At 38.5% G+C, this 18,441-nt stretch overlaps 1 protein-coding gene and 1 pseudogene across 6 annotated transcripts in view; one reads left to right on the forward strand and one right to left on the reverse strand.

Annotated features, from left to right (window-relative positions):
• LRP2 (LDL receptor related protein 2) overlaps positions 1–18,441 on the forward strand; it is a 219,338-nt gene that overhangs the window by 80,093 nt on the left and 120,804 nt on the right. For all 5 annotated transcript variants that reach the window (XM_032293063.1, XM_032293061.1, XM_032293064.1 and 2 more), the window contains exons 10-16: positions 275–403; positions 2,435–2,604; positions 3,353–3,576; positions 5,002–5,208; positions 8,091–8,293; positions 10,616–10,756; positions 12,586–12,789. In XM_032293063.1, the coding sequence (XP_032148954.1) occupies positions 275–403; positions 2,435–2,604; positions 3,353–3,576; positions 5,002–5,208; positions 8,091–8,293; positions 10,616–10,756; positions 12,586–12,789 (1,278 nt within the window). The remainder of the gene's footprint in view (positions 1–274; positions 404–2,434; positions 2,605–3,352; positions 3,577–5,001; positions 5,209–8,090; positions 8,294–10,615; positions 10,757–12,585; positions 12,790–18,441) is intronic.
• On the reverse strand, positions 14,434–15,217 carry LOC116561216 (annotated as a pseudogene). The gene has a single exon (XR_004273337.1). The product of XR_004273337.1 is annotated as a dynactin subunit 6 pseudogene (transcript).

The raw sequence follows: 18,441 nt of genomic DNA on the forward strand, positions 1-18,441 counted from the left end.
GAAATACAATGACACAGGGCTATGAATTCAAGAAGCGTTGTGCATTTTCCGTAAAGTTATCCTTCATGTAGGTTTTTAAAATGATGTAAATGCTCTTTTTCCTTAAATGAAGATGACTATTATACATTCTTAGAACCTGTGCCTACCTTCAGAGGGTGTTTATTTAGACATGAGCAACACCACATTCTTGGCCATCTTATCTAGGATTTTTGTCAGAGAGTGCTCAAGAAATGCTGGTAACCTTTACTACAAATGTGTATTTTTCATATGGCAGAGTTTGATGATTGCCAGATATGGGGAATTTGTGACCAGAGGTGTGAAAGCCGACCTGGCCATCACCTGTGCCACTGTGAAGAAGGGTATATCTTGGAGCATGGACAGCATTGCAAAGCTAATGATTCCTGTGAGTAAATTATGGACACTTGTATCTCTGAACAGTAAACAGATTCTAATAGCTTCTTTCCTTCCTTCTGATGACAACAGGATTATCAGCATTTATCGGCTTGGCAGGGTTTTATCATCACAAATCAGGGATGGCTCCTGCTGCATAGAAGAATTGGTCAACATGAATTCTTACTTTGATTATTAAGGACCAATTTGTTGATTAATGGTGACATTATTATTTTTTAATTGATTGCTTGTTTACTTTGACCTAGGCTATGATGCCACCTACCTTTAATTGTGGAATAAATGCTATGCCTACATTTGACTGGCGTGGATATTTAACTTTTAATTAATTACATACCACAAAAGCAGTGACAACTATCTACAGAAATAACTTTCTCAGTGTTCTTGGAAAATTGAGGGGTGTTTCCAAATGGGCATGCTAAATTTAGATTAAAAACTTTTTAAATGCCCTAATTCTGGGTAGTTTGTTGGAATCGATGTAAGAGTATGAAAAGTAGAGAATAGTAGTGAGTAGTAGAGAAAAGTCATGGGGAAAATCTGCAAAAAACAGATGAGCACTCCAAAGCATTTTGTCGCTGTAGATTTCTCAGGAAGGAGGTATCAATATAAACTCCTATTTTCTAATAGTTAATTTCACACTTGCTTCTGAAGTGTCTTTGGTGTCTTCTGAAACTTAGCTGCTCCTATGATTGATGAATGGCCCATTTTCTGCTTGTTTTTGCATAAAAATACCTGATTTACTGTGTAATAACTTTTAGGTTCAGCTGATTTTTAACAATTCAGTTTGTTTATTTTTACACAGGTAACATTTATATGTTCACAAATTTTAAATTATAAGAAGATATATAGTATAATGTCTTTCTCCATACCTATTCCCTTCTGCATGGTTTTCACTTCCTGTTTCCCGTGAATAATTACTGTTTCTTTATTTCAGTTCTAGAGATTTTTAAATGAATAAACAAGAATATACAAATATAGATATTTAACTATAGATACACTAAACTATACTGTAGATATGGTAGTAAACTATATGCGCAGCTCTGCATCTTGTGACTGTACTTAAGATATTTTCCAGAGCTTTCCATATCAGCACATAAAGTTATTTCTTAGTTATTTAATTAATTAATTTATTTGAGATGGAGTCTGTGTCCGTCACCCAGGCTGGAGTGCAGTGGCACGATCTTGGTTCACTGCAACCTCCGCCTCTCGGGTTCAAGCAGTTCTCTGCCTCAGCCTCCAGAGTAGCTGGATTTATAGGTGCCTACTACCATGCCAGCTAATTTTTGTATTTTTAGTAGAGACAGAGTTTCTCCATGATGGCCAGGCTGATCTTGAACTCCTGACCTCACGTGATCTACCTGCCTTAGGCTCCTAAACTGCTGGGATTACAGGTGTGAGCCACTGCGCCCAGCCTTCATTTTTTTTTTTTTTTATAATATTCCTTTTTTTGATGTTCATAGTTTATTTAGCCCTCTACTGATGAACTGTTATATCATTCTTTATCTTTTGCTATTGCCAATAAGGCTGCAATTAATACCTTGTTTGTATATCATTTTGCATAATTGTGAGTATACAGACAGAACAGATTTGGAACCACCATTACCATGTTTTTCAGAGTGATTTTCTGGTAATCTTTAAAATGTCTTCCATGTTTAACACAATCTAGAGTTGCACATGGGATAAGGTGCCCATATCATCAAGGAGTCTTGAAAATAGCTGAGAAATGCTCTCCTCAATGTCATTTAAAGTGCATTGGACTAGCATCCAGGATACTTGAATTCTTACCAAATTCTTCCTAATTTGCTCAGATTTTGGGCACTTCATTAAGCCTTTTTGTGCCTCAATTTGCCCTTCTGTAAAATGGATAGAATGATAGCTATCTGTCTGCCTCAGAGTTTTATGTCAAAATCAGGTAAGATAACGTAGAGGATAGCATTTAAAAAAGCAAAAAGCATATCAGTTGTAAGCTGCTTCCCCATCCTTGCTCACCTGAAGGAGTGGTGATGCCTTCCTTTTTCACATTTAGTTGGCGAGGCCTCCGTTATCTTCTCCAATGGTCGGGATTTATTAATTGGTGATATTCATGGAAGGAACTTCCGGATCTTAGTGGAGTCTCAGAATCGTGGAGTGGCTGTGGGTGTGGCTTTCCACTATCACTTGCAAAGAGTTTTTTGGACAGACACCGTGCAAAATAAGGTATATAGAAATTCCAGGAGCTGAATGGAACCCTGGCACAAATTGTTGATAGCTTCACTTGTGGGGGGAGTAGAGGGGAAAGTTCCTTTGTTTTCTAACAAAAAAGGCCCTTGAGATATTTTATGTTAATCAGCACCTTTTCCATGCTATACTATTACATGTGACCTGTTAAACAAAGCAGTCTATTATATGGATTAGCCTTGAGCAACTTTTAATTGTATTCGAAGTGGAGTCCAAAAGCCTAATTAAAAGAAATAGTAGACATTCTTTCAAAACGGGATAGATATTTGATAGTAATTTTTGATATTTGATCATTTAAAATGTAAAAAGCACACTTCTTTTCTGGATGATAAAAATCAGATTTTTACCTGCATTTTCTAAATTGAGCTGCAATTGGGGATTTAGTAACAAATATTGACAGTATTTTGTTTAATGGCCAAAATTTTGTTACACTGTCTTATTTGGAAAGTGTGATGGGTTTCATCTCAACTAGGAGTAATGCAATAGAGATTTTTGAAACATAAATTTCAGAAACTCCTAAAGAGTTATGGAATTTTATTTATTTATTCCTTTTACATTTTATTGTACCATCAATACAATTCTCATTTTTTTAAATAATGTGTGAAATTTCTAAAAATTGGGAATTTGGATTTTTAGCAATTCTAATTTGATTATAACTAAAAAAATCAAAACAAAACACGTGGTTAGTTATGGTGAAGAAATATAATAATTTTGGTTTTTCTTTTAGGTTTTTTCAGTTCACATTAATGATTTAAATATCCAAGAGGTTCTCAATATTTCTGTTGAAACTCCAGAGAACCTGGCTGTGGACTGGGTTAATAATAAACTCTATCTGGTGGAAACCAAGGTCAACCGCATAGATATGGTAAATTTGGATGGAAGCTACAGGGTTACTCTTATAACTGAAAACTTGGGGCATCCTAGAGGAATTGCTGTGGACCCAACTGTTGGGTAAGCAATGTGAAAACATATTGATTCCTGTATTTTTGGAATTTTATCTCTCCCCCTATACATTGAATAGCCATTGGATTAATTGAAAGCTTGTTCTGATTTCTTTTAGGCTCTGTACTCTAGAACCTATGTCTATTTTGTGCCCTTATTCATAGACGCTTTAGGAGAGTTTACTAAATATAATCCCATTTAAGGACATGTCATCCAAACATACCTACTGGTGTACTAAAAATACTTGTTGTTTTGAGGGTACGAATCTTAATGTTTGCCACATTTTTCTAGCTAAGAGATTGGATTCTGTGTTCTAATTCAATCTAACAATATTATTGCAACTGAACATTACTTATGTTTTATTATTATTAAGATGATTATTTTAACATGAATTAGCTGTAAATATTTTTAAAGATGGGAAAGGAGGTTGGAACTATTTCTTTCAGAACTTTCTTGATACAGGCTGGGATTGAGATACCAATGCTAATATCTCATTACAAGTTGTTCAGTCTGAATCAACCCAGCAACCCGATAATGCTTTTCTTCATGTTTAAATTCAGATTTCCCGATCTCCATATCTGAGAAGTGTTATAGGAGACTTAGCTTTCTCCTAGAATTTCACAATTGGGTCTTAGGACCCTTGGATAAGCTTTAGGTTATTTTAGTCTTGGTGAATGATGATTATTCAGTTTTACTTCATTATATCAGCTGTCTTTCCTTGAAAATGATGGAAATGTTCTCAGGCTGTGCCTCAGAAAGGAAAATTGAGGAGTAAAATGACTTCTTTTAATAGCTTATTTTAAAAGATATTTATAAGCTTTCCTGGGTGTAAAAAAGAAGCAAAGGACAGATAAAGGGAACAGAGGAGAAACTTCAGAAGGTGGATATGATTTTCTTTTTTTGAGACAGGTTCTCGCTCTGTTGCCCAGGATGGAGTGCAGTGACACAATCACCTGTTTACTGCAGCCTTGAACACCTGGGCTCAAGCAATCCTCCCACCTCAGCTTTCTGAGTAGCTGAAGCTATGGGCAGGTGCCATCATGCCCAGCTAAGTTTTTAATTTTTGTAGAGATGGGGTCTTGCTGTGTTGCCCAGGCCGGTCTTGAACTAGGGCCTCAAGGGATCCTTGTGCCTTAGCCTCCCAAGGTGCTGGGACCACAGGCATGAACCACTGCGCCTGACTGGCTGACTATGAACTTTTAGGCCGCCATATTAGTGCATCGTAATAGATGCTATTTGGAACTGTTGATGCTCCTGTTGATCCCACAGTCTCTGTTTTTAAAAATACTTAATTTCCCTGTTGTGTTATACACCTGTGGTTCTCTAATCAGTGGGATAAAATTTCCATCGATCCAAACACACTATTAAAAAAAAAAAATCATGAGTAAACTTGCAAAATACCAGATTCCTTCATCTTCTGTTTTTCTTTTGTAGTTATTTATTTTTCTCAGATTGGGAGAGCCTTTCTGGGGAACCTAAGCTGGAAAGGGCATTCATGGATGGCAGCAACCGGAAGGACTTGGTGAAAACAAAGCTGGGATGGCCTGCTGGGATAACTCTGGATTTGATATCGAAGCGTGTTTATTGGGTTGACTCTCGGTTTGATTACATTGAAACTGTAACCTATGATGGAATTCAAAGGTAAGAAGTATTTTCTTTTTTTGAGACAAAGTCTCTGTTACCCAGGCTGGAATGCAGTGGCGCGATCTCAGCTCACTGCAACCTCCACCTCCCAGGTTCAAGCGATTCCTGTGCCTCTGCCTCCTGAGTAGCTGGGATTACAGGCACCTGCCACCATGACCAGCTATATTTTGTATTTGTAGTACAGGTGGGGTTTCACCATGTTGGCCAGGCTGATCTCAAACTCCTGACCTCAGGTGACCCACCTGCCTTGGCCTCCTGGTAAGAAGTATTTTTTAAGGCTTTGTAAGTTTAAGGGAAAGTGTATAAAATGGCTGGAGAGGAATATCAAAGGACCAGAATTAAAATACTGCTTTGTTGGTTGACATGATAGATTTAATGATCTTTGTACTGACATTTTTTGCATGAAGTGACCTGCTCTGTTTTGTTAACTTTTCTTGTGTCCCGTAACACAAGAGGTAAACCTCCAGCATTTGTTCTTTGATTTCTCTTCACCAACTCCTCCCTCAGTCCCAGATGATGCACGTTATTTTCATTCACTCCTGAGTTCATTTGTGCTTTATTTCTCAAGACCACTTTCCCTTTTAATTTTCCAACCTTCCCCCAATAAACGCATGTTTCATTAGGTATTTGATGTTAATTGGATTTTACTCTGCTCTTATATATTTCAAATTTCAAGGAGAAATTCTCTTTATTGTATTTTTTCTTGGTATACAAAGATACTTAAATGGCAATATTTGAATGTAGAATATGGCACTTTTTTTTTTTTTTTTTTTTTAAATGGAGTCTCACTCTGTTGTCCAAGCTGGAGTGCAGTGATGTGATCTTGGTTCACTGCAACCTCTGCCTCCCAAGTTCAAGTGATTCTCCTGCCTTAGCCCCCTAGTAGCTAGGATTACAAGCATACACCACCATGCCTGGATAATTTTTGTATTTTTAGTAGAGATGAGATTTCACCAGGTTACCCAGGCTGGTCTCAAACTCCTGACCTCAAGTGATCCACCCACCTCGACCTCTCAAAGTGTTGGGATTATAGACGTGAGCCACTGCACCTGGCTGAATATGACACTTTTTTTTTTTCATCTTTTTACTCTGAGTGGAGTTAACGATAATTTAATGTAAGAAACTACTTTAGAACTTCTCCTTTTGGTATTTTCAAAAATTGAGTAAAACATGTTCTTCAAATTTTGACCCAAAAATTATTCTTTGTGGATTCATCAAATAGGCGGGTTATTTTAATTTTTCCCAATGACCTGATTTTATTGTTTTCTCAATGAAAGCAATATGATAGTTTTGTTTCCTCTTGTATTTCCATTTTGTAAGGATGATATCACAGTCTGCCACTGGATTGTATATCCTTAGAACTGCTTGGTTAAATGAAGTGATTGGGTATTAATGTGGTGACTTCATATCACTGAGGCTAGTTTCCATATGGAGAATATGAATAAATTTTAGGAAAAAATTAGCTAACCCAGTAAGTCACATGAAACAATTGTGAAATTGCCTAATTTTTTTTCTCTTTGCGATGTTTTAGCATTACATTATATAGTCTCAATTTTTTTTTTTTTTACTAAAGTAAAAAAAAGTGAAGCATAAAAGATAAAAATCAATGAAGATTTGGAAAGATTTGAGTGGTTTGCTGACTGTGAGGAAACATCAAAGAAATACTAAAGCTCACGAGTAGAGCTGAAATCGTAAAGTCTCTCACTTTGCCAGCAGGTGGCATTCAGGGTTCTGGAATTTGCTAATTGAAAAAGAAACTATTCTCTGATCTTAATGTACCATGTCATTATGGAATGTTTCAAAGTGTGCACTAACCTGCCACCTTACTTTTCTTTGTTTACTCCTCTTTGGTATGTTTCCCAGCTTTAATATCTTCAAATCTTTTCTTAGAGCTCTATTGTGCTTTTTAGTTTTCAGGGGATGGTAAGATTTTTCTTTGAGGTCTTTGTATTATGCCCAAATAAAGAAAATACGAGTTTTCCCATATCAACCATTCTCCACCTCACCCTGTTCATGTGTCTAATGGAATCATTGTTTATGGAAACATAGTCATGGGGAGCATTGTTGATTTACACTCTTTGCTTAGTGGAAATTTTACTTCTGTTTTCTTATCCCAGTTAAATGGCTTTGGGTCTCCATTAAAGTATGATCAGTTGACATTTTCATCAAGCAGATGCATAAGATTGGTAGTGGCATTGTTTCTTGCTCTCCTTCTAGTGACGTCAGGAACAGACCTGGGTGTTTGCTGTGGCTTGAGCTCTGCCACTCACTGCTCTGCTCCCTAATCGCTAGGAAATGGTCAGTGGTGCGGTGGAAAATAATTGGTGAAGCCATCTTCTCCCAGTCTTTCAAAGTCCTGGTATAGTCTTTCACCTATGGTGTTCAAAGTGCTATTTCACATCTTAGTCTTTTAGATGTGGGGCAACCTAAAAGGAATGAAGAGCAAATGGGAAAACAGTAAATTCTAAAAAAAAAAACCCTAGGACAAGCTAAAGGATTGACTGGGACTGGCATGTAAGTCTCAAGGGCCTTTTTATTTATTTATTTTTTGAATTTTTAAAATTTTTTAATTTTTAATTTTTTATATATACGTTATTGCGTTTTAGGTTTTGGGGTACGTCTGAAGCACATGCAAGATTGTTGCATAGGTACCTACATGGCAATGTGGTTTGCTGCCTTCCTCCCCAGCACCTATATCTCAAGGGTCTTTTTCAAGAGACATCTAAAATAAATATACATCTGAAATATATCTTTTCTATTTATTCCATATTTGTGAAAAGAAATTATTTAGCTTTTCAGGTATTTAAGTGAACTAACTACAGCTTTAATTATAATAAAGCAAAACTAATAAATTCATATATATCTATCTTTTATAACAGAAAGACTGTAGTTCATGGAGGCTCCCTCATTCCTCATCCTTTTGGAGTAAGCTTATTTGAAGGTCAGGTGTTCTTTACTGATTGGACAAAGATGGCCGTGCTGAAGGCAAACAAGTTCACAGAGACCAACCCACAAGTGTACTACCAGACTTCCCTGAGGCCCTATGGAGTGACTGTTTACCATCCTCTCAGGCAGCCCTATGGTAAGCCTCAGAAAAGTAGTAGCCATGCTTGGTACCAGACTTGATGGAAAGGTTTTCTCAAAGCTTTAGAAGTTAATAATGAGGGGCCTCATGTGATTTGGGTGGCATTCTCAAGTATATGAAGGGTTACCCAGAGTGTTAAACTCTCTGAAACTGGTTCTGCAGATTAGGAACATTCTGGAGAAGGTGATGTATTTCGGAGTTAAATGACGGATCTAGAGGGAATTTAGAGATTTATTTTACAGATGTTTATTGGCACGTGTAAAGATGCTTGAGGGTATAGCAGCTCACAAACCAAACCAAAATACCTATCCTCATTCTACTAGGAAAAACATCTTCTATTTCAAACTTCTAATATTACAGTTAAGCAAACATGTCCCATAGAAAAAAATGACATGTCTAAGTGTTCATTTTAGGTCGTGTCAGAACCATTTCTTTCTTCTTCTCTGTTGCATATGTATGGCACCTGTTCTTTGCTTCTGATTAATCTGTCTTAGGCCAACTGGGTTTGGCATCTCTCTGGCTGGTCACTTATTTTTTAAAAAAATTTTGATTCAGACACTGTTTAATCTTCTGTTATTTTACCATACATTTTTTCTTTTTTTTCTGAGACTGGGTTTTCACTATGTTGGCTAGGCTGTTCTGGAACTCCTGGCTTCAAGCAGTCCTCCTGCCTCAGCTCCCAAAGTGCTGGGATTACAGGCATGAGCCACTGCACCTGGCCTATCACAAGCTTTGTTTATGTTTCCAGGTTATAGCTTGAGTTTTGATGCATCTATCTGAACTGTATATGGCTCTTTTCTGTATTTGCTTGTGGATCAAAGAAAAAGAAATATAAGCTCTACTATGTTGATAGAAAGCTTAATATTGGTGAACAGTAATTTAGAGAAAACAGATTTGCTTTAAAACTTTCATGTTGGCTGGGCGCTGTGGCTCATGCCTGTAATCCTAGCACTTTGGGAGGCCAAGGTGGGTGGATCACCTGAGGTCAGGAGTTCAAGACCAGCCTGGCCATCATGGTGAAACCCCATCTTTAAAACAAAACAAAACAAAACAAACTTGCATGTTAAGTGATGGAACTATTTAGGATGAAAAGACTATAAAGTAATTTGGTTAATTCAACAAAAGCCCAACCACTAGAACTGACATATTTAGATGAATATCCTTCAATGTCATCATCCTGGGAAAATATATACCTATCTGAAAATATATATTTTATCTGAAAACATTTTTGGAAATACCTATTTGGAATAGTTTTTACACTCAATTCACAACTATTAAACTTAGACTTGCCCTCACATTAGATCCATTAGATCGATGATCAATGTGTTCACTCAAATGAGTATTTGTATTATTTGGCTGAGAATGACATCTGCCTATTGTGTCCCCAAATCAATCCATCTAAGAAGATAAAGAGAATATTTTAAAGGATAATTCAAAGGCTAAGAAGACAATCTTAAAAGCAGATATAAAATTTCTAGCTGTGGCAGTCTTTGTACTGTGCAGTGTGACCTTCTTAAGGTCACTACTTTAAGAGTGGCTTTTGGAAGTATAAACTGGTTTGTGTGGCAGACATTTAGGGTTTTGGAATCAGATCTGGCTTTGAATCCTAGGTAAGCTGTTTAGCTGCTGAATAATGTTGGGCAAGTTGTTTAACTGTTAGATTCTTGGTTTCCTCCTCTGTAAAATTAGAGGACTAATATCTCTTAGAGCTATTGGTTATTAAGTTGGTTTACTTACAAAGTAAGCATCCAGTGAGTAATATTTATTATATCCTATGAATGGCAAAAAAGTGGTGAAGTGTGGGGTATTTTTGACAGTTATTTCTAATCATGGAGGATAGGAGACATACTCTGACATAATTTTTGGGGGGGACAGTTGTAGGAGTCCTTTCTCTTTCCTTCCTTCCTTCCTTCCTTCCTTCCTTCCTTCCTTCCTTCCTTCCTTCCTTCCTTCCTTCCTTTCTCCCTCCCTTCCTCCCTCCCTCCCTTCCTTCCCTCCTTCCTTCCTTCCTCCCTCCCTCCCTCCCTCCCTTCCTTCCCTCCTTCCTCTCTTTGTCTTTCTTTCTTTCTCTTCTTTCCTTCCTTCCTTTCTTTTGCCACCATCAGTTGGAGAGTGGATGGGGGAGCAGCAGTAAAATTGGGAGGGTTACTATAGCCAGATGCAGATGTATTTAGTAATAACCAGTCAGTGATGTTTTCAAAGCATTGCTAATTCATTACTCTATTTCAACTATAGGTGAAAAGGGTTAGAAGTAGCTTCATTTCTTAGATAATTACACATTTCTAATTGCAATTTATCCCTGTACATTTTTCCCTCCAGCTACCAATCCATGTAAAGATAACAATGGAGGCTGTGAGCAGGTCTGTGTCCTCAGCCACAGAACAGATAATGATGGTTTGGGTTTCCGTTGCAAATGCACATTCGGCTTCCAACTGGATACAGATGAGCGCCACTGCATTGGTAAGAAATCTGTTTTGGACGTTGTTGGCAGGTGGCACAGGTGTATGTGTGTCCAAGCCTCTAACTAGACTAACTGATGCTCGTGAACTGGGCCATCTCCCTTTCTAACTTCTTCACTGCAAATAAGCTTTCCGTAGCCCACAGGGTATCTTCCTTGGTAGGCACCACTTCTACTGTACAGAGCTATATTTGAAAATGTAATTTTCCGTCTTTTGGGATTTGACTTTAATCCCACATCTAGGGTTTTCTTGGGTTCCCTTTTTTTTTGAGGCAAAGTCTTGCTCTGTCGCCAGGCTGGAGTGCAGTGGTGTGATCTCGGTTCACTGCAACCTCCGCCTCCCAGGTTCAAGCAATTCTCCTGCCTCAGCCTCCTGGGTAGCTGGGACTACAGGCGTCTGTACCACCAGGCCCAGCTAATTTTTTTTGTATTTTTAGTAGAGATGGGGTTTCATCATATTGGCCAAGATAGTCTCAATTTCTTGACCTCGTGATCTGCCGACCTCGATCTCCCAAAGTGCTGGGCCTTTTCCCTTTGTTTCTTGAAGCATTTTTCTCCTATTAACTATGATTTTGAAATTCTATTTGATTAAACTTTGAGCTCTTTTCTTTTTTTTTATTTTAATCCTATCTGATGACAGATCCTATTGACTTTGAGCTCTTTTCTATACTATGTATACCTTTTCTACTTTAGATATTAGCCTTAACTTTGGTGGGAAGTACTGCACTTCTCCCCACTTTGACTCCTCCTAGACCACCACTTATGCCCCTTTCAATCAGGTAATCACATCTGAATCTAATCTGCTTTTTCTTTTTTTTTTTTTCCTGTATTCCAAAGTAAACTCCTGAACATTGGAGTGACTCAGTTCCTCACGTATGGTTTCACCTTTCAGTTTAAACTTTCTTGTATCTGCCTCCATATACCTGATTTTATTCTTACTTTGAAGGTAAGAATATCTTCCTCTTTGGTTTCCTACACATCTATTCATACTTAAGCCATTGCCTGGGCCCCAGCTGATGATGAGATGCACTCCTACAATATTTGTTTTCCTTATTTTCACTCCTACAACTCTCCTTTCTGTGCCTGTGACAAATTCTTGCTCTCCAGATGCTGCTGTTTCTAGCGCAGTATATAAGTTCCCTTATTCTAACTCAGACAAATGTGTTAACTTCTTAGCTAGTCCTAGATTCAGAAAAATCATCCTCATTAAAAAAAACCCGTGTATTTATAGCTATTTTATCATTAGTGGGTTGCCTAATAATTTTGCTTTTAAATTCCGTTCCTGCAATTTTTATCTGTGTCTTGGGCACACCTCCTTCATCTTCTTGATTTCCTGACATACTGTCACAATCTTTGATTTTAAACAGCACTTCTTCTTACCTGTGTCCTTTATCCCTCTCCTTCCTTCCCTTCTTTTACTCCTTTATTTCTTTATATTTCTGGTTACTGTTAATTATCTTGGTATCTACAGTGAGGTTCTTGGCATAGATCTCTATGCAAAAGTTAATCCAACTTGAGGATTATTATGGAATTACTATAGAGTTCAGCTAATACTATTTTATAAATTAAGCATATGGATATCATTTTTCATATGAATAAATTTTAAGGATACTTTTTAGGGAAGAAGGAAAATTTAATACTTGTATCACCCTCATAGTTGGTTACCTTTTTTTTCCCCTTCTCTTATTTCTGTGTTTTCCACAAATTTATATTTATTTCAGAGTTATATTTTATGATTTAATGTTTGCTCTATGGATGCATTTATCTGGAATTTGGGAGGAGGGGCAAGAACCATGCCCTGGCTGACTGTTCTGTGTTCCTTTTCCTGCAGCTATTCAGAATTTCCTCATCTTTTCATCCCAACTTGCTGTTCGTGGGATCCCGTTCACCTTGTCTACCCAGGAAGATGTCATGGTTCCAGTTTCAGGGAATCCTTCTTTCTTTGTTGGGATTGATTTTGATGCCAAGGAAAGCACTATCTTTTTTTCAGATATGTCAAAACACATGATTTTTAAACAAAAGATTGATGGCACAGGTGAGAAAAGCTTGTGTGTGTGTGTGTGGATGTTTTGCCTGTTTATTGCAGTGATACTAATAACTTGATAATTAAAACTTGGTATCTACTTCTTAAGCAGTCTTTACTAAGCTTCCTAAATCGTTTTAGATTGAGAAAATAAATCTATTGCTTTTTTATGGATTAAGGTAAAACAAACACCTTTCCTTCATTTTAGAAACAAGTTATCTTTATGAACCGAGATGGGAGGATCACTAGAGGCCAGGAGTTTGAGACCAGCCTGGACAGCATAGTGAGATCCCATTTGTACCAAAAAAAGAAAAAAATTAGCTAGACATGGTAACATGTACCTGTAGTCCCCACTACTTGGGAGTTTGCAGTGGAAGGATTTCTTGAGCTCAGGAGTTCCAAGCTGCGGTGAGCTATGACCATACCATTGCACTCCAGCTTAGGCAGGAGAGTGCAACCCTATCTCGGAAAAAAAAAAAAAAAAAAACAAACGTGTTACGAACATGTGTGTATTTCAACAATGACCAATATTAACATAAAAGGAATGTCAAGTGTATGAAACCATTAACGGATTAATTTATTAGAAACTGTTTTTAATACTCAAGCAGCCAGATTGATTAAAGGGGAAGACATCTCTTTAGGGATGCTGGACTATTTAAATGCCAATGGTTCAGCTTGTAACAGTAATAAAATTTGTAAGCAATGTAACATACCAACTAAGAGGGCCAGCTTAGGAGCTGCACTGCCTGATTCTGAATCCCAACTTCCCACATTTCCTAGCTTTGTAACCTTGGGGAAGTTACCCAGTTTCCTTATGCCTCAGTTTTCTAAATATGCAGGTCATACGTTGCTCATAAGGTTGTTGAGAGAATTTTAGGCTCATACATGTAAAGCACCTAGAGTATATGACTAGAAAATAGTAAATATTCAGTAAATGTTGGATATCATTATATCTGTTATCAATATAAAACCGTATTTCCCCACCCTACCCTGCTGCCAGTCCAGACGTGCTCTGTGGAGGGAACAACTCTTTTTTTTTTTTTTTTTTTTTTTTTTTTTGGGATGGGGTTTTGCTCTTGTTTCCCAGGCTGGAGTGCAATGGCGCGATCTCGGCTCACCGCAACCTCCGCCTCCTGGGTTCAGGCAATTCTCCTGCCTCAGCCTCCTGAGTAGCTGGGATTACAGGCACGCGCCACCATGCCCAGCTGATTTTTTGTATTTTTAGTAGAGACGGAGTTTCACCATGTTGACCAGGATGGTCTCGATCTCTTGACCTCATGATCCACCCGCCTCGGCCTCCCACAGTGCTGGGATTACAGGCGTGAGCCACCGCGCCCAGCCTTGGGAACAACTCTTGAGCGTTTCTTCTTTTGTTTGTCTCCATGTTTCTAAATATTTTGTTTATACGACTCTTTCTTGATTTATCATTTTTGATATTTACTTCCTTGTTCTAGGTGAGCATTTTGGTTTCTTTTTTTTTTTTTTTTTTTTTTGTTATCAGCATTTTTATTCAGTTTAGTCTATGCTAGAATATAAATACATAACAATATGTCCTTTCTTGTCATGGGTAGTCTTTTACATAACTAAAATTTGTGGCCAGCAGTTTACATAACAAAAGAAAAGCTAAATCTGTAAATTATCAGAAAAGAAGCAAGGATATAGGAAAATAATACATTTTATATAAATTATAAAGGACAGTTACAATGAAAATCCATTACTTTCCTCTCAACCCAATTTTACAAAATAAAGTCAACATGTATTATCCTGTGAGTTGCTAAGAGTACATAAACACTGTGGCCCATTCAAAAGACAGTGGTCAAAGACAAAAATGTTATCTTCATGTCATCTACTGTTCTTAGTTCTTTACTGGAGTTGAGCTTCCTTTCATAGTCTTCTTTAGGTGATGGTAATTTGGCAAGATTTTCATCAAGAAATCCAGCTGTAGTGTCTGGGGCTGTGGTCGCTCAGTCTGCACCCGACGAAGGCAGTCTGCACCATAGATCACTGTATTCTCAGGGATGACTTCAAAAGTATTTAGGTTGCAACAAGCCCCAATGATGCAGCCACTTGTCAGTATTACATTTCTCCCTACATATGCTTTTGATTCAATGACATTATTATCTCCCATCTTCATGGCTTGGGAATAACAGCCAACTTCAAACACATTATTGGTGCCAATGATCATAGGTTTTGGTTCTGGATCTTCAGTGTCAGGAGTGATATTATCCGGGTAAGCATTTATGATAAGGGCCTGTTCTTCTATCAGGTTCCCTTCGCCAATCACTATTGGCCCGGCTTCCGCAATAATTCGTGCTTTAGGGTGGACCACTGTCCGAGGTCCGATAGTTATATCTCCTCTGATCTCACTTTCTACACATACAACAGCTCCAGGAGCAATCTTCACACTCTTTTGAGTCTTCTCCGCCATCGTACGGCCCCCGCATTTTGGTTTCTTACATCATTCTTCTCTCCCAGCTTCTGACATCCCTCCCCCTATTCTCCTTAAAAAGCTAGATTGTAATTTTTGGTTAATACTATGTGTTTATATTGCTAATATAATATAAATATAAATATTAGTCACTGCTTAGCCAGTTAGTATTCTAGGATGACATTTCCTGACAATTTTTGAGAATTGCCCCATCTTCATTTGTTTAGTTTTTTTAATATATCAATAATATGTTTTCCCCAAATTCCCCAATAGCTCTATCAAATGCCTGTACAAGATAGAAAGCAATCTCTCTATCTATATATTTTTCCTTCTGGAGCCTCTCTCACTGTTCCAGCTGGGACTGGTTTTTCTCTGGCCTGGCACACAGCTCTTGTTTTCTGACTTCTCTTTGCTTCTCCCTTGTACTATATCTGCTGTTTGTGGCAGGCCATTTATTTCTTTTTCTAGATTCATTTCCTCATTTTGCTGAAACACACTATATAGAAGCTTCCTGACAAGGATGAGCAGATGGCATATATTTTGAGTCTTTGATTGTCTGTGTTTATTTTGCTCTCCATCTTGACTGTTTGGCTGGGTATAGGTTGCAAGTTAATTTAAATCTGGAATTTGAAGACATTGCTCCAGTGACCTCTAACACCCAGTGTTGAGTCCAGTGCCATTCTGAATACCATTTCTATGAATATGACCTTGATGTGAATATGGATATGACATTAAAAATTAATCTTCCTCTGTTTCCATTTTCTCTGGATTCCTTCTTCCTTTTGATTTCTTTTCAGCTTTCTTCTTTGTGATGGAAGCGTTCTCCAAATGTCTGTGATGCTAGTTTGGTATTAAGTGGGAGGTTATAAAACTTGACCAGAAAGTCTCTATGTGTGGATAGGCCTTGTCAGCTTGTGAGTAAGGGGAAGATGTGGGGAGATGGTGGTCTGTGTTCAGGGAGTGGACAGAGGAAAGGGAGCTGAGGGCGCCCTTCCAGTATTCCTGTAATCCTCCTGTACTCAGTTCCATGTCCACCTCAGTTTTCCATTGAGCACGGTGCCCCGAACCCACAGCCATTCTGCTTCAGCTCCTCCAGAGAAGAAAATCTCTGGTCCCTTACGGGAGATAGAGAAGTGGTGTGATACTCAGGATCTGGGAGGGACCTGGGCATTGGACTGCTCCTTATCCTGACTTTATCTGAGCCCCTTAGTTCCTTACCCCTGCCTTTCTTGGGACCTAGTGTCTCTGAGTGTGAGTGCACTGAGGCTTCTGCATGTGTGTGTGTGTGTCTGTCTTCTGTGGACACTTAGTTTGTAGCATTTTCCCCTTCTTGATTGAGTTATCATTCCTCCGATAACTTACTTTTCAAACCTTTGCTGGAATTGCTCATCTGCTGTCCTTTTACCGTCTTTTAAGTTGCGTTTGGAAGGAAGAGGAGATAAACAAGTTTGGTTGGTCGATCTGCTATTTTGAACCCGAAATTATCTTTGTTGAGGATTGAATCAGGCCCACTGAGCTTGGAGAACTGCAGTCGAGCTTGGTTCTCAGCAAAAGGTAGTACTGGCTTTCTCAGCTGCACACAGCTCCAGTCTCCCATTGGCACCTCCACAGGTCAGCGTCTTTTTGTTTTGTTGATCTGGAATTCTCATCGTATTTTTGGTAAACTTCAAGTCCATATGCTGAGCAAGCTACCCTTTAAAATATTCTTCATAGTCATTGGTTAAACTCTCTATACTTTGGTGAGGGAGGCATTATATTGTTCTTCTTTTTTTTTTTTTTTGAATGTGTACACAGTATATGCAGGAAATGAGTTGTCAGAAATCACATTAGCCAATGCAATGGTGTGTCTATAGTGCCAGATACTTGGGAGGATTATTTGAGGTCAGGAGTTCTAGGCTACAGTGAGCTATGAATGTGCCACTGCACTCCAGCCTAGGGGACACCTGTCTCTAAAGAAAAAGAAAAAACACATTAAAAGTCAAGATTAGCTTAGTGAAACCCTCGGGAGAACTCCCTCCATCAATGATCCCTTCTCTTTTCTAAATTTTCTTTTTCTACGGACTTTTCCCTATCATCAGATAAGCTCAAGTTGCTCCCATCCTAAAAAATATGCAACTTACCCTTCACTGCATGTTCCTCCTTAGTGATAACCCCTTCACATTTCATGGTCAAGTTTCTTGAAAGACTGATTTGCACTTTCCTATCCCCTCTTCCACATTTCTCATTGATTCCTCACCTCTTGCAATCTGCCCACCAGGTGACTGAAACCCCTCTCATCCTGGTCACCTCCAATCTCTTCTTGTTAAACTAAATAATGCCTTTCAGTCCTGTATTTGGTATCTGTATTTGGCCATCTTCTCTCAAAAATTCTTTCTGGCTGGGCGCGATGGCTCACACCTGTAATCCCAGCACTTTGGAAGGCCGAGGTCAAGAGATCAAGACCATCCTGGCCAACATGGTGAAACCCTGTCTCTACTAAAAATACAAAATTTAGCTGGGCGTGGTGGCACATGCCTGTAGTCCCAGTTGCTCAGGAGGCTGAGGCAGGAGAATTGCTTGAACCCAGGAGGCGGAGGTTGCTGTGAGCTGAGATCATGCCACTGCACTCCAGCCTGGCCACAGAGTGAGGCTCTTGTCTCAAAAAAAAAAAAAAAAAAAAAAAAAAATTTTTTCTTCCATGACAGCACATTCCTGGATTTACTTCTATTTCTTAATCATTTTTTTTCTAGTGTACCCTGGAGATCTTTCTCCTTTGCCTGTTCTACAAAAAACTGTAAATCTGGTGTTCAACATTGGTCTTCCTCTCTCTGAATAATTTCATACCTTTCATGCCTTTGATTACCATCTGTGTAGCAACTAAATAATTGTGGGGAGACTTTGATATAGTGCATTTACTGAGTGTTTTTCCTCCTAACCTGGGGAATAGGGAAAGACCAAGGAAGCCTTCTTGTAGATCATGATAAAATCTCTATGCAAGTTCTCTCTCTGAGGTTCAGACCCACAGTGCCAGCTGCCTTTTGGATAACTCACCTGGATATCCTACAATCACATCTAAGCCAAGTGGATACTTCATCCAGCTTCTCACAGGCCTTAGAGGAAGGGCATGACCACTCACCCCTTCCTTGGTGCCTCATCCCCACCTGGTGGTCATCATCAACATCTCCCTCTCCTTTAGCCTCTATCATTGACTCATTAACCTCCAGCCATGCTCCTAGAACATGTGGAGTTTTCAGTCT

Source organism: Sapajus apella, unplaced genomic scaffold (assembly GCF_009761245.1).
Source record: "Sapajus apella isolate SASKATOON/1434 unplaced genomic scaffold, GSC_monkey_1.0 scaffold28, whole genome shotgun sequence".
Classification (NCBI taxonomy): domain Eukaryota; kingdom Metazoa; phylum Chordata; class Mammalia; order Primates; family Cebidae; genus Sapajus; species Sapajus apella.